At 40.3% G+C, this 19276-nt stretch overlaps 1 protein-coding gene across 5 annotated transcripts; it reads right to left on the reverse strand.

Moving 5' to 3' along the window:
- Positions 1–96: 96 nt before the first annotated feature.
- Positions 97–19107, reverse strand: exd2 (exonuclease 3'-5' domain containing 2). Of its 5 annotated transcripts, none has more exons than XM_079633757.1 (9): positions 18887–19107; positions 15830–16192; positions 13920–14176; positions 12264–12390; positions 8702–9003; positions 6994–7100; positions 5316–5451; positions 3742–4107; positions 97–1386 (listed from the first exon to the last, which is right to left on the reverse strand). In XM_079633757.1, the coding sequence occupies exons 2-9, from the start codon at positions 16160–16162 to the stop codon at positions 1170–1172; spliced, it is 1845 nt and encodes a 614-aa protein (XP_079489883.1). In that variant the 5' UTR covers positions 16163–16192; positions 18887–19107; the 3' UTR covers positions 97–1169. The 5 variants fall into 5 exon arrangements, with proteins under 5 accessions (XP_079489883.1, XP_079489880.1, XP_079489882.1 ...); XM_079633754.1 differs by having other exon boundaries at positions 15815–16192; positions 18887–19064; XM_079633756.1 differs by having other exon boundaries at positions 15821–16192; positions 18887–19005.
- Positions 19108–19276: the final 169 nt, after the last annotated feature.

The raw sequence follows: 19276 nt of genomic DNA on the forward strand, positions 1-19276 counted from the left end.
GTGTTTTATGTGCTGCGATCATTCAGGATGTGAAACAGAAGTATACTAAACATCATCTACAAAGTAAAGAAAAACTGACAACCACGACCCAACTCATCCAGTCTTAAGATTTGAAATTTTATTTTTTTATTGACATTAAGGAAACACAGCAGCTTTTAATAGGTTACATATGGACAAATGTAAATAAAAAGTAAAGCTGTAGTGTTTCTTAAGTTAAATTACAAATGTTAGGCTCAGACGTCAGTTTCCTTGATTTTGGCCATTTATATGCGTTACCATCCATGGAGCTGAATCTCTCTGGCTGTAACTGCAAATACAACACACACTGGCACTATGAAATCTTGATTTATTTCTTCCAGCATCATTTTAGCCCGTCTTCAATCGGTCAGGGGTGTATATATAAATATATATACACACACACACACCGAAAGATGTTCTGGTGTGTTTTGGAGGTGTCCTGACCTCAAGAAGGATTATAGTACAGAAGACATGTGCCAGGCTGTGCTTAATTTGGTCCAGTCTTTCAAAAATTAAGGGAATTTTCCTCAAAACCCAGTAAACAAAAAACAGCCTGAAATTTTAAACCGAAACGATAAAGCTCCATTGGGCATTCAAGTAAAAATGGCCATTTTGTATAGCCTCAAAAGACAAACTGATTTAACACAACAAAATATTTAATATGGCCTCAAACCTGCCTATGAATGTTGTATTCAATTGATGATTAAGAATTAAGAAGAGCAGGTTTGGGCTGGTTAAAATAGAATCTACTTTCCACAGGGAAATGAGAATGCTTTTCAACAATTTAAACATTAAAAAGTGTGCGCATTACGCTGTTATTTTTTACCTATCACCATTTCTGTTTTCGCAGCATCCTTGAGTTTAACGTTCTGCCGTTCACCACAGTGGCTTCCGATCCCCAAAGAGTCTCGTACCCAATCTCCATCTGGTCCCTTAGAGCCCGTTCAAACTGGGGCCACAGTCTAGTCTTATGTTGTTGTTTTTTTTCTCATTTGGAAGTCAACACCAGGGCTTGCCTGTGGCCAGGACGCGTGTCTCTGGTACACACTCAAACAACACAGGACAGGACACCAAGGTGTTAAACACACAGTGGGAACCGTCCTATTCCAGCAGTTGTAGCACAAAGTCTTTTTGTTTGGGTGGCGAGGAGCTCAGTTGAGCTGGATTTGAAGGTCCTCGCCATACTTGCGCAGATATTTGTCATGGTTGTGGTTGACGGACCAGAGAGGGGGCAAATGGCGGGGCTTCATGCTGGTCAGAAAGTGTTGCCGCCAGCAGCGCTCCAGCTCCATCAGGCCGCGCAGACCGTGCTCGGCGTACGCCTGCACTACCTTCAGTCCATGTGGAATATAACTCTCATTAAAGATCCTGCAAAGGTAGAAAAGACATTAACTTTCAGAAATGTACAGAACTCGAAACCCCCTCAGTCCAAATCCTCATAGCATAGTTAATGATATGCTAAAGCCCGCCTGCATGTAGATCTGATTGGTTACAAGATAGTTTATGCTGTAAGAATCACCGGCGATTTCGAGAACTAAGTTCGAGACGGTCTTTTTTCTCTGTAGTTTTAAGGAGAAAACACTCCATAATGGTGTTGACTTATGCATTTGCACATGGTTTGTCTTAATGCATATTAAAAACAGCACATAGACATAAACAACATTAAAAACTTGATATTCACCACAGGGGGACTTTAAAGTAGGGACACACCAGGGTCTGGTTGCAATAAATAAAGGATATTTTGATATATATTAGATTGATCAGATTTTTTCCAATATCGTATCAAAAGTACTCTTATGGTTTTATTGAACAATACTGTTAAAATACATAATGTAATAGTATATGGGTGCACATCAGCCTGTTCTATACAGCAGGAGAGACAGATATGCATTCAAATATGCAATAACAACATACAAATTGCTCAAGTCAGGGGGGGGGGGGGGGTTTCCTCCTTTTGCACCTCGCTTTTAAATCGCTAGTTCAAAGCGAAGGTAAAATACGCACAGACATTCATAACAGTGCAGAGCGTGTGGTTTCAATTAATCAAGTGTCAGTGGACACACCGTTTTTTTACTTTCGCTTTTAAATATAGCACCAATTTGCTTAAATGGTTGGCTCATTATTATTATTAATGAAAAACACAACAACTAGAAAACAACTAGCTCAGCACTGTTTAAATCTAAAATATTACCAAATAGCCACTTTTACATTTCGCATTGAAACCAAATCTTCCGCCATCGTCTCGTCAGTCAGCTCCTCGCTCTGGAGATTAATGAGATCTGACTCCTGATGCTGGTCTGTGTGCGACTCTCGTTCGGCTCACAATGCATTGAGCACACATGTTCAGTTATTAACTGTAGTGTTCGTTTTCTAACTGAACTAAATTATTTTAATTACTTTAGGGATTCTTCAGGAAGATCTGGAGCTGAAATTCAGATATGGTAATGAGTGTTTGGTTTTCAACAGTAGACCAATCACAACAGATTGGACCATCTGACTAATCCGAGCAGAGAAGGCTCTTGTAAAGGAGGGGTTTAGAGAGAGACTGAATCCTTGATCGAACGGTTTCAGACACTGAGAAAGAAGCTGATGCTGCAATGAATATTATGAGAAAAAGTGCTTTTTTGTTTATCCCAAGGTTTTCCCACAGCCTGCCGGATCCAGGCCGTATGGATCCTGGACCCGATGACAACGCAGTGCTGAAGTGCCAACTACTCTCTCCCTATGGAGGATCCCTTTATCATTCTACAGATAAAGCGTTGTCGGGATAATTTCGGTTTCGCGCATCTACCCCGAAGTGATACAATTTATTTTGTATCAAAATGTTTAAGGCCAGACAAGTAGTTTGTTAAGGCTTGGTTTGTAGGGAATTACAAACCTGCGCACATATATTCAAATGCGCATAACTATAGAATTAATTCTTGATGCGCATGTGAGCGCCATCAGCGGTTCTCACAGGTTTGCGTTTAAAGTCTGTGTAGAGAGAACGGTGTTGTCTTAGAAAAAGAAAAAGCACTTTGAGAAAAAGTGCTTTTTGACTTTGGATGCATGTAATTCTATTGACGGAGACCTCCAAACAAAACTAGGAACCTTTAAAATAGCATCTAAAGGTGATGATTCACAGGGCAACTTTTTGAGCAATGTTGCTGGTCAATCTTGCTGAGCGATTGTTGCTTGGGCACTTTCCCATTGAAAATGGGCAATGCATTTCTATCTGGATAAATTAGGTCGGTCATGGACCCCGTGTCTCATCTGGTTGCCCGTTGACGGCAACATTGCTCAGCAATATTGCTCAAAAAGTTGCACTGTGTATCATCACCTTTAGGGGTACTTGTAAAACAAACGGCTAAAATTAGTTTTAATGTCTGTAAGACTGCCACTTCCTGTCTATTAAAACGGCTTCTTCCCCTACCGATGTGTAGAAAGGCCAGGTTTTGTTCCTGTATCTATACAAGCTCTAAACACAGGAAATCGGCCATTGATACGTCACTTATGCTCTCTTGTTGTTGTTTTGTTGTCGCAAAAGTGTGATGTCAGCAACTATTTTTGATGGTATTATGATATGTTGGTAATTTACCATGTTATGCGTGTTTGTGTTTATGTACGCATCTACGGTGGAAACAAATTTCCTCTCGAGGACAAATAAAATCCATCCCTCTAGTATGTGGATATGTTTTGGTTAAAATAAGCTACGCCAAGGAGACGCTCGCAAAGGACTCTCACCTGGTTTCCAACGCTGCAGCTTTCTGAAGCATGTCTTGCGTGACCTCCTGCTGTCCGCTGCAGAAGAAGCTCTGGATGACTGACAGGAGCTCCTCTTTTCTGGCCTGGGGCATGCCGTTGCTGGAGCTGAGGAGAGCCCGTGAGGCCGAGCGCACGCGCCGCCGGTCCGAGTCCTCGAGCAGCCGGATGCCCTCCTCACAGCCCTGCGGGGCGGAGTGATCCTCGGCCAGCTGCTGCTTCAGGAGCCCGTCGTACACGTTTGAGGCCGCGTGACACGAGGTGCACAGCAGCAGTATGTCGTGCGAGTTGTGGTCCTTCATCTCAGCCGGGAAGTGGCGCCTATACTCGTGTGGGACAATGTTCTTCCTGGGATCAAATGGAAAAACAATTGTTGAGATGACAAATCCCACTTTTAAAACAAACTCGAGAATCACAGTAAACTAGTGTTGTCAAAAGTAAAGACTTCAGTACTGACATTTGTAAAAAAAGTGACTTGAGCGCTGTTGAGAGGAATCGTAAACGCCTCTGATTGGCCATTGTGTTCATGCGCTCATCAAATATGTCTGTGATTGGCTACAAGATTGGAACTGGGAACACTTCCCATAAATCCTGATGTACTCGTTACATCATAAGAAGAATGGCATCTACGCTAATATTAGTGTCTTTGTTTATCCCGAGGTTTTCCCGCAGCCTGCCGGATCCAGATCTGAGGAAGGACCTTCGCCTGGACCCGATGACAACGCAGTGCTGAAGAGCCAACTAGCCTCTCCCTATGGAGGATCCCTTTACCACCCTACAGATAAAGCATTGTCAGGATAATTTCGGTTTTGCGCATCTACCCCGAAGTCTAAAAATGTTTAAGGCCAGACAAGTAGTTTGTATAGGCTTGGTTTGTAGGGAATTACAAACATGCGCACATATATTCAAACTATAGAATTATAGTTTTTTAGTATACGCACATAACTATAGAATTAATTATTGATGCGCACGTGAGCGCCATCAGTGTTTCTAACCGGTTCGCGTTTAAAGTCTGTGTAGAGAGAACGGTGTCGTCTTAGCGGCCCCTAATTTAATAACTAATGATCTCTGCGACGGAAGTGAATCAATCAAAACTAACTTTAGCTTGAAAATATCTTTATTCAAGAACCGCTATAAAGCCAAAACAATCTGTTACCTTAAATTATCCGTTTAACTCTGTAAAGCCGCTTTGAAACATTCTACATTGTTAAAAGCGCTATATAAATGAAGATGACTTGACAATGATCAGCGCTTCAAAAACATGTTGTAAATATACATCAATGACGCTCTTCACCGAGCGCTTGCACAGATACACTCGGGAGAGGCGTCTATCTGCGGACCTGCTTGTGCTTTTAATCTCTCTCCCTTTCAAAACACTTTAAAATGCTCCCGTGCGTTGATCATTGTAGCCAATCACAGACATGAGCACGTGAACACAATATGGCCAATCAGAGGCGTTTAAATTCTGCTCAACGCGTCACATTTTTCAAATTTCAGTGCCAACTTGGTACAGAAGTCAGTACTTTAGACAGCACTACAGGAAACACGAGACGGACCTGATGTAAGACTCCGCTTTCCCGCACACCACACAGAGATTCTCTTTGGCCGTGAGGTAGTAGTCCTTCTGCGAGTCGGGACGCCCGGACGGCTCAAACAGCAGCCGGACGATGAAGGGATCTTCACTGACCAATTCTGAGATTAAATCATGTACAGATCACATTTTAATCAATTACATTAGACATTATACATACTGATTGATCAACACACTGTTCACTCTCTCTGGCAAACGACAGACTGGAAGTAGTGATGGGGAGTCGACTCGGTTGCGGTGTCTAAAATCTCTCACTTGTTCACTAGTTCTCTGATCTCTATAGTGTGTGGCAGCCGAGTGCACTATACAAGCAAGGAGTGAACAAAATTAAGTGAGGAATTCAAACACTGATGTATTACACCGCATCAGATCTGTCATTTATTGATCCTACATGTAGCTTACTTTATAAATAGATAACAGTCATAGTGACTTTAGTTTATACATACAGGCTCCGTGCCAGCTTTAGTTTAATTGATGTTATATTAATGCTATAAATATAGATTTTTCTTGTGTTCAATCTAACCATGAATAAAAAAAAACTCACATCAAGAATAAACGCATCAATAAGTGTACATTTGTGCATTAAGTGTGTGTACAAATGACTATGGGCGACACACAACTATATTCCTTAGCAAGGATGGCATTCTTCAGTGAAAACCATTTTTTTATTGCCTAGTAACCGAATCAAAGCATATGAAACAAAAATCTATGATTTCCTTGTAGACTTTCTAAATAAATACTAAAGATAGAATGACATAAAATCCACTTTTAGATAATATTTTTAAAGAATGTTTTTTTTTTTTCCACTGTAATGATCACTGTTATTGTAGTATCATTGATAATAAAATTTAATATAAAATATTAAACTACACATTTAGGTTCAGTCATTTCTAGCATGTGTAATTTTATTAGTTTTTTTTGTTGTAAATGTTATAGTCCATATGTTTAGTTCTTACACTTAGTTTTTAAACTGAATGAAAAGGATAAATGTTGCCTTGGTAACCAGATGAAAAAATATGTTAGTTTTTTTATATTTTTATTTGATTTCAATTCATGTTTATTTCAAGTAATGAAAATGTTTTAGTGAATTACCCTGGTAATAATAGCATCCACTATCCAATTACATATTTTACAATCCGTTACATATTACATGTACTTACTGTAGAAACAGTAAATTATACATAATTACAAGCAACTGACCCTAAACAAAACCCTAATCATAACTCTAACCCTATAGTAAGTACATGCTAATTATTCTCAATACGTAATTGTATAATTACACTGTCAGAAGGACACCTTAAAATAAAACGTAACCCTTTTTTTGGAGTGGGAAGTGGGATCCTGGCCCACTTCATTATCACATTATTATAAAAATAATAAATGGTTATGCTTTATTTTAAGGTCTCTTTGTTACAGAGTAATAATACATTTAATTACGGAGTTATATTAATTAACATACTATAGGGTTAGTTGCATTAAATGATACATATTTACTGTTATTCTTACAGTAAGTACATGTAATATGTAAGCTTTACTTCATTGTTATCATAAGCAAACTGCTTTGTAACACTCTCATACTGCATTCTCACACAAGGTGAGGGGGACTACACTTTTATAATTTCCACATTTATAACATCGTGTACCTCCTATACCCTTCTCCAGGTACCATTTAGCTTTCTTCTTGTCACATGTGCAGAGTGGCTGGCCATCAGGAGCATGGAGGAAGCAGTTATCATACAGGGGGGACTTCCTGAATCAAGACACACAGCACATCAACAGTCACAGCATGTCCTAAAAGTTGATCCAAATATATAAAACATGACACATTGTAATGCTTTGTGCAAGAGATTTGATGTAGGGCTGTAAAACTATTAATCACATCCAAAATAATATATATATTACATAATATAATATAATATATGTCTGTGTACGGTGTATACGTTTTTATATATCATTTGTATATATAAATACACACACATGCATGCAAGTATATATATATAGTATATAAATATATTTAAATATTTGCATGTATATACATTGTATACATTTATATATATATAATTTATATTATATTTTATATTATATTATATATTTTATATATAAAATTTCTCAAATATATACTTGCATGCATGTGTGTACTTATACATACAAAATAATTATACACAGTACACACACATTATGTAAACACAAACTTTTATTTGGGATGCATTTCATAGCCCTAGTTTGTTGCATTCTCAACTTTTTGAAAGATTAAGCCGCGTTTCCACCGAAATTACCCGGAACAATTTGTCCCAGGAACTTTTTTTGCCCCAGACCGGTTGCTTTCTGCGTTTACACCGCGGTCTAAAGTACCGGGAAGATTATAAACTGCGCGCGACTGCTCCTCCCAGTCTGCGATGGACAGTAATCAGTTTTGAGCGCCACATTCATAATAAGTATGGAGGAGATTCAAGCTGTGCTGCAGTTGTGTTTGTGATGTATTGCGGACATTGAATGAGATGGCTAGGACCAGAGCCATATAGAGAGATATTTTTCTATAGAGAGAACGCGCAGAAAATTTCCTGTTACAATACGCTTAATAAAGCCTGAACCTCGTCGTCGGTCCAGTCCAGCTGTGTTTTTATATTTTTTTTATTAAATTCCATATTTGCAGACAGACAAATCTTAATGCATGAAGCCACGAACCGCAATAGATTTTTTTAAAATGCCGGTTAAAATAGAATGCTGCGTGGAGTCCTCCAGTCAAAATGCGGCGTGAACAACCAATCAGCATGTTCAGCGCACAAGTCCCGCCCCCGAAAGTTCCTGAACTTTTAAAAAGTACTACCTCGCCAGCAGGGACTCTCGGAGGGGGAAATATTTACCCGGAACTTCATTTAGACCCTGATTCCTGCGGTGTAAACACACCGAGTACCAGCCCAAAGTTCCTAGTTCCTGGGGAAAGTTCCCGCGGTGGAAACGCAGCTTTAGTTGTACATTTCATTATCTTTAGTCAGATGAAATTCTATTGTGACGTGTGACCCTGGATCACTAAACCAGTCATAAATCGCACGGGTATATTTGTGGCAATAGCCAACAATACATTGTATGGGTTAAAAATATAGATTTTTCTTGTATGCCAAAAATCATTAGGATATTAAGTAAAGATCATGTTCCATGAAGATATTTTGTAAATGTCCTACTGTAAAACATTTATTTTTGTGAGTGAATGCAGCACAATCGCGAACATAAATGTAGAACCAAATATTCTCCTATCATAACAATGTATAAATCTCAATTTAAAAAAATTGACCCATGTGCCTGGTTTTGTAGTCCAGGGTCACAAAACATTGACCTCATTTCCTTCATTACCTGGCCGAGTAACCAATGCCTAGTGGTTTGCGTTTGTTTCGCCGTGGGTCTGGAACTTGCTGGTCTCCAGACTCCGGACTCTCCACTGTGGACTTCCGGCTCCGCCGCCGCCTCTCCCCTTCCTCCCCCTCGCCACCACTATAGCGCCCCCTAAAGGGCACGTCCACCAGCCCCTGACAGCAGGCCGCCAGCGGGGCGAACACAGCCTCACCCTCCGCGGGCAGCGGGGGCTCTTTGCTCATGCCCAGCAGGTGGAGGAACAGCGCTATAGAGATCTGGGCATCGTGTGCTGCGTACGTCATCTGGTGGACACACAGATATAGAGGAACACTTTACAGTAAGGTTCATTAGTTAATGTATTAACTAACAATGAGCAATACATTTGTTACTATATATATATTCATCTCTGTTAAAGTTAATTAATAAAAAATCCAGCTGTTCATTGTTCACGTTAGTTCACAGTGACTAATGTTAACAATTACAACCTTTGATTTTAATAATGCATTAGTAAATGTTGAAATTAACATCCACTAAGATTAATAAATGCTGTAGAAGTGTTGTTTATTGTTACCGATATAGTTTTTGAAATTGTAAAATGTTTAAAAGAAGTGTCCACACGACAACTATGACAGCACAGAGTGACACTGGAGTCACTTTCAGAACTGATGAATGATAAAAACATTTACAGCCAATCAGAATCCACCTAGTCTCAGCCTCAGACCCATTGGCTAAACGCCTGGTGCATTTGGCACACTTTCCTGGAAACACTTCAGGATTTTCCAAGTCGTCATCTGATCATCTACATCTACAGGATTTCTGGGAGACGCTAGGGGTGGGGAAAAAAATCGATTCACAAATGGCAACAATTTTTTTTTTTTTTTTTGAAAATCGATAATAACGTAATATTGACGGAACGCAAAAGACGGAACTCTGAAACGTGGAAACAATATTGTCAAAGCTTCCACTCGGCTCGGAAAGGGCAAAGCGGATTACACAATCAATCGCAACTTTTATTGCCAAGGATTTGCATCCAGTCGTTGAGAACCAGGGCTTTCGCGCTATGTTGCACACTTTGGAGCCGAGATACAACGTCCCATCTCGGAGATATTTTACAGACACAGCGATCCCCACACTCTACAACAAGACCAAAACCGAAGTCATGGAATCACTGAAGAAAGCGGGTAGGATAGCTGCAACATGTGACGCGTGGACATCCGTATTTTATGTTAATAGAGATTCAGAATATGTTGAAGTTTGTTATAATTTGTTATTGTTGTGATTTTTACTGTTGTGAATTTACTGTTGTGAAATGGAAAATCAATAATCGAGAATCGAGAATCGTTAATAATCGAAAATCGACTGTAATCGAATCGGGACTTCAATAATCGTAATCGAATCGAATCGGGAAATCAGACAGATTAACCACCCCTAGGAGACACACGTGTCGTGTTCTTTAACGGTCCGCCTGGAAATTAAGACTGACACCAAAACCCTCATGGAAGAAAGCTGTTGTATTTACAGTTGTACATTTAAATGCCAATTTACACTGCGGCGACAGACAGCAACAGTCTTCGTCGGGTTTTGTCGGATCAGTGTTTTATCCCTTTTGGTGTCTTGATTTCACAGATTGAACATGCCGAATCAGCGTTCGGGCCAGTTCACACAGACGTGAATTTGCTGTTAAAAGCACGAGACGCAGGTCAGTGGAGCGGAAAAAAAACAAACAACTTTTTAACTTCACACATTTTTAGACTGTTGTGTTGAATGTTGCTGCAAGACAAACGCAACAGTTAAAGACGTCGGTCTAGTGCGCGTTTACTTTGAAAAACAATGGAAAAGTAGCGCAGCGGAGTGGAAAACGCATTCTGTGTACGACCCCTTATGGCGTGTTCACACCAAACGCAAATTGAATTATTTGCGCTGGTAGATTACGTACAAAGTCAATGCAAAGACGCGAATTAATTGGGCAACACGTTTGCCGCGAACGCTTGATAAACGCGTCTTCCGCGCAAGTTTAAAATTTTCAACTCGAGCGGAAAATTCGCATGGCGCTTAGTTGCGCAAGCCAATCAACGTGATGTGTCCGGTTACTATCACTGTTGTGTTGTGAAATTCACCGAGTTGAGTGCGCCTCTGGATGGTGCCGTGAACCCAGACACGTCGGCGTTTGGCTTTCCTCCGTATTTGGGACTTCCACAACAAGTACAGAGCAGCAATATCATTTATTTCAGACATGACGGAAAAAAATATGGCAGAAAGAAATCGTGTTGATGATGATACTCCTTTTCGCAGGATGTTTTTATTCGCGAGTGATGCGAAAAACAAGAAAAACATCCCGCGAGTTATGTAGAGTGAGTAACGCGATGCGATTATACACTTCGCGTTTGGTGTGAACATGCCATTAGAATGTCTTTAATAATAGGCATTTTATGTACCAATACCATTTAGATGTAGACTTCTCCTTCCAAAATGTGCTTGTAGTGGCAAGAAAATTATTCTTTGTCTTCTACATGGAGTAACATCCGCGAATGTCATTCACAAATGTTAGTAGGCAACCAGTAGTGGGAACGCCCACTAGTGACCTCACCGCCAGCCACTGGTGACATGCAGCGACAAAGTCACTGGCAGTGTGAATGCAGCTTTAAGGGCAGGAGTGGGATAAAATCTTAAAGGTCCTGTTCTTCGTGATACCATTTTGTAACTTTAGCTAGTGTGTAATGTTGCTGTTAGAGCATAAATAATATCTGTAAAATGATAAAGCTTAAAGTTCAATGCCAAGCGAGATATTTGATTTAACAGAAGTCCCCTTTCAAAGCCTCCAGCGAACGGCCGGTTCGGACTACATCCTCTACTTCCTGCTTTAATGACGTCACTAGAACAGTTTTTTGACTAACCTTCGCACACAGGAATACACAAAAAATGGGGCGTGGTCTTGTTGCGCTCCTACAGAGAAGAGGAAGAGTGTGTTTGTAGAGTGTGTGTGTGTGTCGCCATGTCGTCGAGACGCTGTTATTTTCATCCCGGAGTCAGATCACCTTTGTTTGGCCATGTTAACAATAACACTGAGCGCATGCATCTCCACGTTACGGTAAGAGGCGTGACCTTTCCGGGCAACGTGCGCTAATTTGCTGTCCAATCACAACACAGGAACCGCTGGCCCAATCAGAACTCGTTATGTATTTCTGAAGGAGGGACTTCATAGAACAAGGAAGTCATCAGCCCGTGTTTAGGACAGTGAAAACAGCGGTATACAGATAAGTACATTTTGTGAAAAATACAGTGTGTTTTTTACACGCGATCATGAACATGTTATATTGCACACTGTAAACACAATCAAAGCTTCAAAAACACAGGAAAAACGGGACCTTTAAAAGCATTTCAGGCAGAAGCGGGATAAAAAAAAATCCATCCATAATCGAACACACCTGAACTAGATAATCAAGCACTTCAAGAACGCCTGAAAAAACTAAAACAATAATAACAGGCCAGGTGAGCTGAAGGAGGTTGGAAACAAACTTTGCAGGACAGGTGAAGTGTGTGAGACCTAGGCTTTATTGCTCACCTGCTCCTGGCTCAACACATCCGCCTCCCAGTCACTGCAGCGCAGCTCCAGAGATTTGTCCAGCGAGACGTTCAGCAGATCTGCAGCCAGAGACTTCAGACTCAAGCCGTTGTTCAGCACCGCTTGCCTTCAACACAGTCAACATCACCTCATGTCACTCCATTTCTGACACTCCGTTACTGACAGAGAACTGAAATCATGACTTTTACAGACACCTGCCAACAATTACTGAACACTCAGCTTAACTCTACAACATAGACAGTTACTGAACTGAATTGAGATTGATATTTACACTAACTCCACAACATAGACACAGTAACTGAACTGAGCGGAATAAAGACACTTGTCTTCTGTAGAGCTGCTTATAGCTGGATTGAACTCATAATTGATTAATTGTATAATATAATACACTGTTATTTTCCTGTTCTATTATTAATCTATATTATTTAAAGCGATATTTAAATAAATGTGACTTGACACGAACATTTGTAGATATTAGGGCTGCAAAAATGAGGCAGAATTTTTTTAAATTGCGATGTGATTACTTTGAGTTTATAAGCTCTGTATTGCTATTGTAATATTTCACAGTAAAATCAAAATATATATATTATTAAATAATTATGATAATTTTGGAAACACTGAATCATGAGCGGTTCCAGTGCCGCGCTTCACTCTGAAACAAGCAGAGCATGAGTTTAATAAAAATCTCAGCCTTTGTGATTTTATAAATCACGGTAAGACATATCACGATTTTGGTTTTATTTCGGTTAATTGTGATTCGTGCAGCCCTAATAGATAAGAGGCAGAATACAAATCTAAACTTAAAACGTACATATTTAATTGGAATATAAATTAGAAATGCAATTATTGTTTTATTGTATTTCTGAATACCGTATTTCCCGGCTATAAGTCGCACTTTTCCATAGTTTGGCTGGTCCTGCGACTTATAATCAGGTGCGACTTATATATCAAAATTAATTCATACTGACTGAGATGAACCAAGAGAAAACATTACCGTCTACAGCCGCGAGAGGGCGCTCTAGTTAGCGGAGTTGTTCAGAAGCGACACAGAGGATGGATTCCTCTGCTAGATCGGGTTCAGAAGCGACCACTCAATAGATTCAGTGTTGTGTGTGGGATGAGATCGAGAGCTTGGTGAATTGCTGACCGGTAACTTGTTGGACTCGCTGGCTAATGTTAATTTAGTCTAACAGGCCTCCCAGGTATATGTTCTTTATGCTATTGTGTCGCTGAATAACTGTTAATGTGTTACGCTAACACACCGGACACTATTCAGCTGTTGTTCTGTGTGCTGTTGTGTAGTTGAATAACTTGCCTTTCCAGATTAAATGTCTGTTCTTGGTCTAGGATTTTGTGAAATAAAATTCTAAATAAATGCGACTTATAGTCCAGTGCGACTTATATACGTTTTTTTCCTCTTCATGACGCATTTTTTAACTGATGCGACTTATACTACGGACCGACTTATAGTCCGGAAAAAACGGTACTCCAAACCATCCCTTTAATGCATGTTTGAAGATGATGTAGAGCGCAATAGTCAGCTAGTGTTGTTTTAATTAGCGCTCTATAAATTAACCGACTGGTTGACTACGACAGTAAAATTAAAATGGTTGTAGGATCAGATCGAGGCCTTACCTCTGTCTGAGGGCCAGGTACCGGAGGTCCACGGTGCAACTCAGAGTCAGACCGTGATCATGGGTCAGGCGCTTCCCATCCTCATAACATCCCACCCCGACCTTCAGCACGCAGGGGTCAGACAGGACCCCCACGAGCGCCTCGGGCAGAGGACGCTGCGCGTCACGAAACGTCAGCAGTCTGACCAGCATACAGCGGCCGGAGAACGTCGCCAACTGGAGTAAAGAAACCGCACAGGCCTTGCCTTTGACAGACACCTGTGGAAGCACAACACCGAGTGAAGGAGGGCGCTGACGCTACCAAGACAACATTGACATTTGCTCTAGGGCTGCACAATATTGTATACTAAAATCACACGATATTCGATACGATAATGCTTAAAGTGTGTAAAATAAGCTTCAATCATCATAACCCAAATACGTTTCACATTCTTTTTGTGAGAAGAAAGCATCCCTACAATCCCTACTCCTGAAAGTGAACAGCAGTGTTTTACTGTAGCATTACAAGTAAGTGTTATTTCAACATCAGTGTAAACCAGCGGGTTCAGGGTTTACATTACTCAGGTGAAACTGGAAAAATGAGAATATCGAGCAAAAGTTCATTTTATTTCAGTAATTCAACTTAAAGGTGAAACTAATATATTATATAGACTCGTTACATGCAAAGTGAGATATTTCAAGCCTTTATTTGTTATAATTTTGATGATTATGGCTTACAGTTTATGAAAAACACAAATTCAAAATTAGAATATTGTGAGGTTTCCATAACTATACGCCATAATCATCACAATTATAACAAATAAAGGCTTGAAATATCTCACTTTGCATGTAACGAGTCTATATAATATATTAGTTTCACCTTTTAAGTTGAATTACTGACAAATTAACTTTTGCTCGATATTCTCATTTTTCCTGTAGGTTTATTTAACAACAGAAAATAAATAACAAAATGTAAAAATAAAACACTGCTTGATTTTCAGTGTATGAATTATACTGATTCTTATTTAAAGCAACACCAAAGATTCTTTAATACCTTAAAATAATGTTTCCAAAAGCGTTTCAGTGGTTCATCAACTCGTAACAGGGTGAACGGCACTTCTGCATTCGCTTTGCGGTCCTATATCGGCTATAACCGCACTCTGCAAGTTTGCCAGATCGGGTCGCGGATCTGTAGTTCGAATGAGACATAAGAACACTACAAATCTGACTTGCTTTACGGCAAGCGTTACAATAGCCGATAGGTGGAGCGAGACTCTGGGTGGAGGCAGGTACACATATATGGAAGATACCCAGCAGCCGGGTAGCTTTTGAATTGTCATCATGACCGAGTCTACAAATAAAAGGAAGGGTATGATGTCTTACACTCGTTGGCGAGAGCCAAGACTGATGGTCACTTGGCTTTGTTGCTACTGGACTTGTAAGTAATAATCTTTTTTTTCCAACAGTGTGCATCTGTGTACATGGTAGATTGTTTTATATATTGATTGGCTCATGTTAGCTAAGGCGTTGTTAGCTATCGTGCTAACATATATGTAACTATCGCTAAGCACGCAAGTACTTTCATAAAATAAACAAAATACTCTACTTGTCTGTGGACATCGTTATTTCCAAAGCCGGTGCTGGATAAACAAATAACGGTAGGCTAAATTATTTACGACAGCGGTAATGGATAATTCCACTTCCAACCTGTAGGGGGACCGAAGACGAAAAGTGCTTTGGTGTTGCTTTAAAGCTACAAAAGTTATACAGCCAAGAGCAGCGAGTGATTTTCTCTATCTTTTCTTCATAGCCCCAGTTATTGCAAGCTGTTGGGATATGCATATCGCGATATATACATTTGCGATATTTCAAAATATTGTGCAGCCCTAATTTGGTCACATACAGAGCCATGCTTACACGCACGCTTTTTACCCATTCACAGTCCAATCCCAAAACCGGATACACCGAAAGGTCCTTTTGAAACGCAGGCCAAAGCGTTTCCCACTCGTCTAGAGAGCTCACGACCACAGGCGGCACCTCTAACAGTGTCTGTGCGCGCAGAAGCTTCTGGGCTTGTGGCGGTGCAGGCGACTCTGGCGAGGGGGCGATCTCCACTTCTAGCTGGGCTTGTATGGGCTCAGCCGAAGAGGGGCCATTGAGGGCCTTTTTCTTTTGAGTGCGGATGCTGCGCCAGAGGAAAAGACCCCCGAGAGTGGCTCCTAACATAGTGGCCACTGCTGCGGTCCATGTGCTCTGCCTGGACATCGTTGCAGCTGCACCAACTCCCTCCTAAAACTGAAAATAACATGATTTCAGTCGTCCACTTTAGACATTTGACTAACTATAAGCAGGTTTGCAACTAAGTGTCAACTCGCAGTCATTAGGCCGTGTGTCCACCAAAGCGTTTTTAAAACATGAGCGTAACAAGGCGCTGAGCGTCTTTTTCACGATTGTTTACAGGTCGCCAAAAGATGAAGAATGTTTAAGTCCGTGTGTCCACCAAAGCGTTTTTAGCCAGCTGAAAACGCTAGGCACTCTGCTAAAAACGCCGAGCTGTGCGCTTGAGAGCGTTTTGGCGGCACAGTTTTTGTTTCAGTTGAAACGTTGCTATGATACAGAATATCTGTTGGTCGGTGTGGTATTAGTCCCGCCCCTCCTCCACTGTGATTGGTCAAGACAAGAGTTGAAGAATGTTCAGCTTTGGGTAAAACGCCACGCTCATCACTGTCACTTTTTACCCAAAGTTGAACATTCTTCAACTCTTGGCAACCTGTAAAAACGGCGAACGCTCAGCGCTTCAGAGTGAAAAAGACGCTCAGCGCCTCGTTACGCTCATGGCGTTTTATAAACGCGGCGCTCCTTTGAAAACAATTGAAAAAACACGGCAGCCGCGTGAAAACACGCTTTGGTGGACGCGGCCTTAGCCAGCTGAAAACGCTAGGCACTCAACTGAAAAAAAGAGACAGAGGGCGTTTTCAGCAGAAACGCTTTGTTGCTATGATACAGAATATCCATTGGTCGGTGTGGTATTAGTCCCGCCCCTCCTCCACTGTGATTGGTCGGTTGGGTAAAAAGTAAGAGGGATGAGTGATGTTTTACCCAAAGTTGAACATTCTTCAACTCTCGGCAACCTGTAAAAAAACGGCGAACGCTCAGCGCTTCAGCGTGAAAAAGAAGCTCAGCGCATCATTACGCTCATGGCGTTTTAAAAACGCGGCGCTCCCATTGAAAACAATTTAAAAAACACGCCAGCCACGTGAAAACGCTTTGGTGGACACATGGCCTAACTTTGGGTAAAACACCACACTCACTGTCACTTTTTACCCAACCGTCCAATCACAGTGGAGGAGGGGCGGGACTAATACCACACCGACCAACGGATATCCTGTATCATAGCAACGAAGCGTTAACTTTCAACTGAAAAAAACCTGCGCTGCCAAAATGCTCTCAAGCGCACATAGCTCGGCGTTTTAAGCAGAGTGCCTAGTGTTTTCAGCTGGCTAAAAACGCTTTGGTGAACACACGGCCTAAAGGGTTAGTTCACCCAAAAATTAATGAATGGATAAAATCTGAGAGATTCTTGACCCTTCCATTGACAGTCTACACAACTACCACTTTGACTCTTCAAAATGGTCATGAAGAAATTTTTCCACATTTTCTGAAGAGACTTGATCACTATATGAAGAACAGATTTAGTTTTAAATTCACATAAACATTGATCAGCGAACATAAACCGAAGCTCAACCGAACCTGCTTGACGCACAAGAACAAACCTCTTGCTGAAGATCACGTGCTTTTATCGACTTTTTGAAGCGTCAAAGTGGTAAGTTACGTAGCGGTCAATGGAGGGTCAGATTTCATCAAAAATATCTTCATTTGTGTTCAGAAGATGAACGAAAGTCTTTGGAACGACATGAAGGCGAGTAAATAATGACCGTATTTTTAACCTATAGTGACAAATCAACTTTTCCATTCCCCTTAAATTGATTTCCAGAGACATTTTTACCTTTATAAGGGCAATTTTCTAATCACACTTAATGCATCCATCATCTTATACGACAAATTCTTACATTTGATCAATAAAATTCAATTAGAACAATAAGATGTAATCAATGAAAATCAATCAGTATCAACCAGATTAATCCAGTAAAGAATCATTAGTGAACTAGAACAAAAACATTTACAACACCTAAAATTTAACTCAATACTAACTTGCGATACTGATTTTATACAGTGGTTTAGTTCAGTAAAATGATTAATTGTGCTGATATTCAGGAAAACAGCACTCTTGCTCGTGTATAAATCATGGGTATAAAAACACACAACTAAAGACCAGGGCATTTTATTGCCCCATATCTTGAATTTTGGTAGCATTTCTGCTCCAAGCTCCCATTTATTTCATTTACGAGCCCATGAATGAACCTAAGCAATAGACTATATAGCATAAGTCTACCATAATATACTACAATAACAAAAGCATAAATTAAAAATCTTTATTTTTTTACTATGTTTTTGTCGTTGCTGTTGTTGTTAACAGCACTGGCTAACACAAAGTTACAGCAGTTTTATTGTAATGATTGTGAGATTTTGGCAGAAAACACACGTTAAATTATTGCAAAGGTGCACAACACACATTGACAACGATACTGTTGTTTTATGTAAAAACCATTCAATCACAACTATGACACAGGACCATTAATGACACTTCTTAATTATGTTGTGTAGAATATATTACTCTTTAAAAACCTATTGTGCGTTTGTGAAATCATTACGTTATTTAAAAGCAGAAGCATTTCGACCAAACCTGACACAACTGCGCTTTGATGAGGAGTTCATAGTTCAACGAATTAATGACTTTAATCTCAGTGTGTTTGTGTTCATGTCAAAGATGTAGTACTTCATTGCAGCGGATTGTTAGGACTCGCACATCTAAATAAATCACTGTGAAACATGTCAATGTCGTGTGAATGTTGCAGAGGGTTTACGTACCTGAAGACTGAATAGATGTCAGTATAATGAACGAATATTACCATTCACTGTCACACACTCTTATGATGAACAGCTGCAGCGCCTCTTCTTCGCTGGTTTTATTTAATCAGCGCTCGCACAAATCATCCGCGCCACAGCGCCACCACTGCTGGAGAAGCGCAACTGCACCAGCTCAGGAGAACTGCCAATGTCATCTCAACCGGGGAAAAAACCCAAACATTGTGCATAAAGAAAATGAATGCTGTTTTGCAAAAATTTTAGCCATTTTGAAATCATTTACAGAAAATTAAGCACAACATCTACTCATATAAATGACTGTCACTGTAATGCATCTATAGACATTTTATTTGCATGCATTTTGCATAACTTTTGTTGTGTATTTTGCATTAC

Source organism: Phoxinus phoxinus (assembly GCF_949152265.1).
Source record: "Phoxinus phoxinus genome assembly, chromosome: 13".
Taxonomy (NCBI): domain Eukaryota; kingdom Metazoa; phylum Chordata; class Actinopteri; order Cypriniformes; family Leuciscidae; genus Phoxinus; species Phoxinus phoxinus.